Raw genomic sequence first — 7,339 nt, 5'->3', positions numbered from 1 at the left:
TAAAGCCATATGGTCTAAATGGGTGTACAAGGTTAAATTTAAACCTGATGGTTCAGTAGAAAGGTATAAGGCCAGGCTTGTAGCCAAAGGTTATAGTCAAGTGGAAGGGAAAGATTACAAGCATACTTTCTCACCTGTAGCAAAATTCGTGACAGTAAGGATTTTACTGGCAGTTGCAGCATCAAGACAATGGCCTATCCATCAACTTGACATCAACAATGCCTTCTTACATGGCTTCCTTGATGAAGTTGTTTATATGCAACCTCCAGAAGGCTATACCAAGGCTCAACCAGGACAAGTGTGCAAATTAAAAAGGTCCTTGTATGGTTTAAAACAAGCCTCTAGGCAATGGAACAAAGAACTCACTAAGCTTCTCATTTCTCATGGTTTTGTTCAGTCCAAAAGTGATTATTCTCTCTTTGTTAGGACAATGGATAACCTTACTACCATTGTCTTGGTGTATGTAGATGACTTATTAATAACTGGCAATCACACTACTTTCATTCCTTTCTTAAAGCAAGTCTTGGATAAGGCGTTTACAATTAAAGATCTTGGTCTCATTAAATACTTCTTAGGCTTGGAAGTAATGCAGTCTGCTACAGGTATCCTAGTTAATCTGAGAAAGTATGTGGTGGACATACTTAAAGACACGGGAATGGAAGAATGTAAAGCTGCACCATTTCCTTTACCCAGGGGTCTCCATTTATCCACAGAACATGGCACCCCACTCTCTGATCCTGAAATATACAGACGGCTCATTGGAAGGTTACTATATTTGAACCTAACCAGGCCAGACCTTTCCTATGCAGTCCAGCACTTGAGTCAGTTCTTAAGCACACCAAGGGAGACTCATATGCAAGCAGCATTACATGTGGTCAGATATCTCAAAGGCACCACAGAAGCAGCTCTTTTTTATCCTGCAAACAACCCTTTACAGCTTACAGCATTCTGTGATGCTGATTGGGGCTCATGCGCGTTCAGTTGTAGATCTGTCACAGGCCATTGTGTTTTCTTAGGCAATTCTTTAGTTTCCTGGAAAACTAAAAAACAAAAAAACAGTTTCTAAAAGTTCTGCAGAATCCGAATATCGAGCCATGTCATATACCACATCAGAAATTGTTTGGATACATGCCCTATTACAAGATTTTCAAGTCTCAGTTCCTTTGCCTATTGAATTACATTGTGACAACAAGGCTGCACAACACATTGCTGCTAACCCTGTCTTTCACGAACGTACTAAACACATTAATGTTGATTGTCATCATATCAGGGAAAGACTTGAAGAAGGATTCTTGTCTACAGTCCATGTTAAATCTCATCTTCAGTTAGCAGACTTGATGACCAAGCCCTTGGGGCAGCAACAGCATCATTTCTTATCTGCCAAGTTGGGCTTGCATCTTTCTTCTTCTTCTGCAGCTCCAACTTGAGGGGGGGCTGTGAATCAGAGATATGTGCACAAGGCTTCACACGAGCAGCTACTGACAGTCCAGCAATCTCAGCACAGCAAACTCCATTTATCATTGAAGATATTTTCCATAGAAGTCTCTAGAAGATGTCATAACAAACTTGTAACAACTTGTAACTGATTTGACTTTCTCTAACAAACTTTGACTGTAGCTGACTAGGACATGACTAGGATTAGTTAGTTAGCTCCACTTGTATATATAGATGCTCATGTACTCATTTCAGATTAAGTTAATACAATCACAAATTCTATTTACATTTGTTGTTCATATCAAATTCTTCTTTTACTTGAAAGCTTGAGTTAGCATCAATGGCGTCCATCTATGTTGCTGATAATTCACATCATCTGACACCATTTCACAATACGACATGTAAATAACATGGGATGATAAGGATGGGAGAAACCCGAACCTTCCATTATTGAATTCACAGTACAAGTTGACGACATAATTGAACTTCTTAACACAACAATAACAACATTACCCTGGTTACAACGCCATTATTCCTTAGATATTACAGTCTAAATAGAGTGTCGTATCGACTTATTTCTATATAAGTGCATATTAGAGAAGGACAGTGTCCCAAAAGAGCTCATCTTACAAATTATAGTTTTGCAAGACCGTCTTAAAGGAGACTATTTAACCCGTCTTAGACAAATGCGAGAGCGGCATGACCATCATTCAAATTTAAACCGGATCCTCCTTTATACAGTAGCAGACCAAGTTTCATTTGATCCGGAGTAAACCCAGCAACGTTTGGTTTGCACTCAAGATCTTTGTTATGATATTGCTCTGAAATTTTACTCCAATTATTTTCCAAACGTGTGATAAGATCACCGGCCTTAAAACTGTCAAACATTCCACGCTCTTTCACCTGATCCTCGATATATTTGAATCGCGCTGCCTCGGCAACCATTTGTATTGCGATTAGAGCAAACTTGGCTACAACTTTACCAACATTCTTTTTTGGATCATTAAAATCCAGCCCATAAACCTGTGTAAAGGCTGTTTCAAGACTAGGAACCCCTAGACTTACATCTACCCTAGAAACTTGGGCCTTAGTTGCTAGATCACCGTAACTGCTCTCAACGGGAAGCTTCGGTCCTAGAGTCACGTCTTTGTTTCCAAAGATGGTACTTACTTTACCCTTCAATTTTTCGTACTCGTCCGAAAAAAAATTGGCCCGTAATTTCTTGGTTTTCAAATCCGTGTCCTGATAACCTACAAGATAAGCATCTGAAGCTCTTAAGGCTAATGTAATTGTGTTGTCGTTTAAAACCAAGTCTACCAAAACATATGATGAGGGTCTGCCTTTGGGGGGATCGGTGGTCACTGGTATTTTACACACCGGTGTTCCGGTGCCGAGTGCTTCCCTTAAAACATTCAAAAACGACGAGTATTCTTCAGAATCATAATCGACGGTCCAGGTCGGCCACGCAGAAGCTGCTGCCACAATCACCGCCATCATCAACCACCATGCCCATATACTAGACACCTTCATCTTTCCCCTAGTATCCTGTTTGAAATGATTGCTTTCACCGGTTAATTATTTTATACAAGGGAGATGTAAACTCGACTGAACAGGAAATAATTAACTATTGACTAATACGGTCAAAATGGAAATAGATAAATTAGTGACAGACCAACCATTAACAATTGACAATTGCAACCCTTTATATAAGAGCAAATGTCCCAATTATTTATTTACTTTTATTTTTGACACAAATACTAAGGAGAATTTAACAATTACGATTAATCGGTAACAAATGAACCAAAATGAAATAACGATCAAGTTATTCACTAAATTTGTTATAGAAAAAAAAAGGTAATATATAGATGACCGAGACGGGATTGAATTATTGTATTACTCCGTATCTATTACGGATTAACTATTAACTAACTCAATGCGTCTTGCTTGTGACAGTCACAAATTATAACGGCACAAATGTTACCACTTTAAGATAAAATGTAACCATCAATAAAATGTAAATAGTAGACTATATAACCAGTTGTATATAGATTTTGAGTTTTATAATAGAGAATTTGAGCTTATATGTACATTTTACGAGCTTTATTGAAAAGAATCTGAGCGCCTTTATATAAATTTTAAACTCAAAATATTATAATGAAACTTAAAAACAATACATATAAGTATTGAAAATATTACCTAAATCGTCTCTAAGATTCTTTTCTATTCCTATTTGTGAATAATTGTATTACATTAAGAAAATTACAACTCATGTGAATATTGTATACTGGGACTCATGTAATAGTATAAATAGACATCTTGTATCTCATTGTTATTTATGCAATTTCTCAATAAAACCTATCTTTCCAACAATAAGCTCAATTAAATTTTAATTTTGACACCTAAAAAATTTAAATATAACTCAAAAATTTTAAAAGCTCGGAAAAATTGCATATAAACTCAAATAGATTTGTATTGGTTGTACCATGCTCATATACATCTGGATGTATAATTTTATTTTTGCATAAAATGTTACATATCCAATAATGATCACATTTTAAGTCCGTCATAAATTGTGACGTGTTCACACCTCTCACAAATGAAAATTTGTGTAACTACATTATTGTTACTTCAAACAGGTAGCCTAACAAAATCTAGACAGTAGAGTTAACACAAACCTTTTTTATTTTGTTTTTTTTGCTTAAACCAGAATAAATAAATATAAATTCGTCCAATTGTGAATTAATAGTTCATGACAAGATAAATTTATTTCATTGTCTATTAGAAAAAAGGTTGGAGAGAGACTCAAATGAGAAGATTCTTAGCAAAACTCATCGGTTGCCACATCGTTCGCAAGAATGCATAGGCAAAAAAGCAATATCTTTGTCTTATATATACAAGTGGTATAATATTTGACTCATTTTAAGTTGAAGACGGACAGTGTTGTCTTAACTCTTAAATGAGAATTTGTGTTTACCATTTTAGTAAAGTTTGGTATGTAACTTGACTACTCTATCAACGAACATGTCACATTACGGTATTTTTACTTTTGAGTTTTGGCACTAACAACTTAAGAGAAATTTATAGCTACCGTTAAAGTATCTAGTAAATAAAAACATCCTTAAAATAAAAATAAATAAATTACTGTAACATGAATTATCGAAACTGGTAACTAAAGAACCGAGACAAATAATGAAATATGGAGAATGTTATGCCGTAATAGTCAAATACAAACCTGTAGTTTCTTAGCTGAAACCAAAATTAAAAGCTGAATTTGTTATGTGATTGATTGTTTTAATAAATGTGTTTTTGTTAATGATGAGAAAGTGATTTAGCTCAATGCCTTATATAACACTGGTTGGCTAGGACAACATTTACTGTAGTATCACGTTTTTTCTATTCATCTTGTAGGTAGGACCAAGTGACCAACTTAGGATGAGTGTGTAAAATTCGTCTATTTTCAAACCAATTCGAAAGATTTGGAAATAAATACATAAAACATTTTAATAATTAAAAATAGGGTTGTGAACTTTGAGATTCAAGGGTTTATCTGTTTTAGTTTGTTATTTTTATCGTATTGTTTATATTATTTTGGGCAATTAGTTGATTCATTTAAAAAATATAGTCTTGAAATACATAAAAGTTAGTTGATTAATGCCTTATTTCAATGACAATTTTGGTTTATTTTCAAAACTATATATTGTATTTTAGTTGTTATTTTGATTAATATACTAAAAACATATGGTTTTTAAAAAAGTTACCTTTCAATGAGTCCAGTAATTCATGACAACCATTTTAGAAAAATTAAATGCTTAATGTTGCTTTTTGATTAGATTGTAAAGATTTTGTACTAAAATATCTATGTAAAAGTTTGAACGCCGCTTTGTCTTCCGGCAAATAAAGTTAGTAAGTGAAGACGAAATGGCAAATTAATGCATAATGTTGAATTATTTCACCTTTTTTTCCTTTTTTTTTTAGAATGATAAATCTCACAATGTAAGGACCTTAAAACATATAGAATTAATAAGGTTTTTTATCTTCTCAATATTTTAATTGTCATAAATCATATAGTAGGATAGTTATGAACTTTAATAAAAGCTAGTTTTAGTATATCATCTAGGCTAATTCTCACTTGTGACGGAGGTACCCGTCGCAAGCTTGTGACGGGTACCATTTTGTCTCACAAAATGCCCATTTAGAGGGGAGAGGGAAGCACATGGGGTGCCCCCACCTTGTCCCTCTATTCGTTTTGTGAGTGGAAATACCCGTCGCAAGGATTCGACCCGTCGCAAGGGAGACTTACTGATTCATCTATACCAATTTGTCAAAAATTCTAAATTTTATATTTTTGCATAAATGATAAAATGAGTTAAATAATAGTCTACTACAAATCTCACTGCAATCTCATATGTGTTATAAGAAATATCACATATGCATTAGATAATATGACATGTACGCATAAATAGAAGTATTAGATTAATTTACATTTAGCCATTATCTTTGTTAATAGAATTTTTTTGTCCAACTTGTTAATAAGATTGAGATCCTCGCAACTCCAATTTCATTTTATGAGAGCTATTTTTCAAAGGAAAAATGATGAATAAAAAAACAACACATACCCCAATAAAACATACATTTGAAAGTTTCTGAAATACTAAATTTTATTTATGAACCTAAAAATAATTAGTCATTCACATTCATGTAGTCAATTTTGTAGTTAGTTTATAACATAGTATTGAGTGGAATTGAGAGAATATTTGTTTAAGCAATTCTACTATTTTTCTTCTTCAAATAGTCTTCTTTCTCCAATGAACTATCACTAAAAAAAAATCCACTGAGTGATTAATAACAAACAAAATGGTGGAATTTGATTTATGTAATATTAACCTTATCGCTATTAATTTAATTTTCCCCTTAAATAATGTAAGAAATAGGGTATTGAATCATAAAGATGTAAGTATATTTACCTTTGAATAGCACAACTCCAAAAATCTTGATAGCCCCTAAATGTGAACAAAATAACATATATGTGAAGGTTAAAAATGTGAAGATTAGTTCATAACCAATGGAACTTAAAAATACATAAACAAATCTATAAAATACTATTAAAAGCCTAGGCTAAAATGACTTATAAACGCCACGTAGACAAAGCCACGTAGGATTATGAAAAGCCACGTAGGATTATGAAATGACACGTTTGATTAAGGAATGCCACGTGCGGTTAAAATTGCTTGAAGTTGAGCAAAAACCGATGATTATAGTGAATTAATTAATTATTATATTTTATATTTTTATTATGTTTTGAATTAATTTGAATTTTATTAGTTTTTTGTGTGTGTGTTTGTATTAATATTATGGATCTTCTTATTAAAAGGCTAATCTAAAAAAAAAAAATGTGTCATGCCAAAAAAAAGTGACATGTATTACCAATTTAAGAAAATAAAAAAATAAGTTCAAAAAATTAAAAAAATATAAGGTATAAACACAAAAATAAAAGAAATAAAAAAATTGTAAACCATTGATCTTCTCTCATAATTTTTGTTATTTATTGACCTTATTTATTTAACCATTACTTCCTTTATTTAATTAAATGACCTTTTAACTTTCCTTTCATCATTACTATATATATTCCGTATTTATGTACCATATTTTTTTTTATTTTACTTTCATTCATAAAATTTTGAGAGAATTAGTAATAGAAATTTTCATATATATAACTATTATATTCACCCTAATTTTCAATTTTATTCAAAAAAATAGCACCTAAAGTATACATAGAAAAGTAAATTAATTATTTCATTTTTTATTTTTCTTATGTTTTGTATTAATTTTGTTATTGTTTTTTGTGTTTGTATTAATATTGTAGGAGAATGAATGTCCAACTTTATTCAAAAAATTGGTAGGTAAG

General features: G+C 32.2%; 1 protein-coding gene across 2 annotated transcripts; it reads right to left on the bottom strand.

The window, feature by feature from the left end:
* Positions 1-1,850: 1,850 nt before the first annotated feature.
* Positions 1,851-4,752, bottom strand: LOC141606610 (ribosome-inactivating protein lychnin-like). Of its 2 annotated transcripts, XM_074425809.1 has the most exons (3): positions 4,667-4,746; positions 2,775-2,979; positions 1,851-2,684 (listed from the first exon to the last, which is right to left on the bottom strand). In XM_074425809.1, exons 2-3 carry the CDS (start codon positions 2,962-2,964, stop codon positions 2,113-2,115), a joined length of 762 nt encoding a protein of 253 aa, XP_074281910.1. In that variant the 5' UTR covers positions 2,965-2,979; positions 4,667-4,746; the 3' UTR covers positions 1,851-2,112. The 2 variants fall into 2 exon arrangements, with proteins under 2 accessions (XP_074281910.1, XP_074281909.1); XM_074425808.1 differs by having other exon boundaries at positions 1,851-2,979; positions 4,667-4,752.
* Positions 4,753-7,339: the final 2,587 nt, after the last annotated feature.

The sequence above is a fragment of the Silene latifolia genome, chromosome 10 (assembly GCF_048544455.1).
Source record: "Silene latifolia isolate original U9 population chromosome 10, ASM4854445v1, whole genome shotgun sequence".
In the NCBI taxonomy this organism is placed as follows: domain Eukaryota; kingdom Viridiplantae; phylum Streptophyta; class Magnoliopsida; order Caryophyllales; family Caryophyllaceae; genus Silene; species Silene latifolia.
Note: the sequence above shows the minus strand (reverse complement) of the source record. Positions and strands in the feature narration are given on the sequence as shown.

Excerpts from the sequence above, each read along its gene's own strand:
- LOC141606610 (XM_074425808.1), bottom strand. The coding sequence starts at position 2,964 with ATGAAGGTGTCTAGTATATGGGCATGGTGGTTGATGATGGCGGTGATT.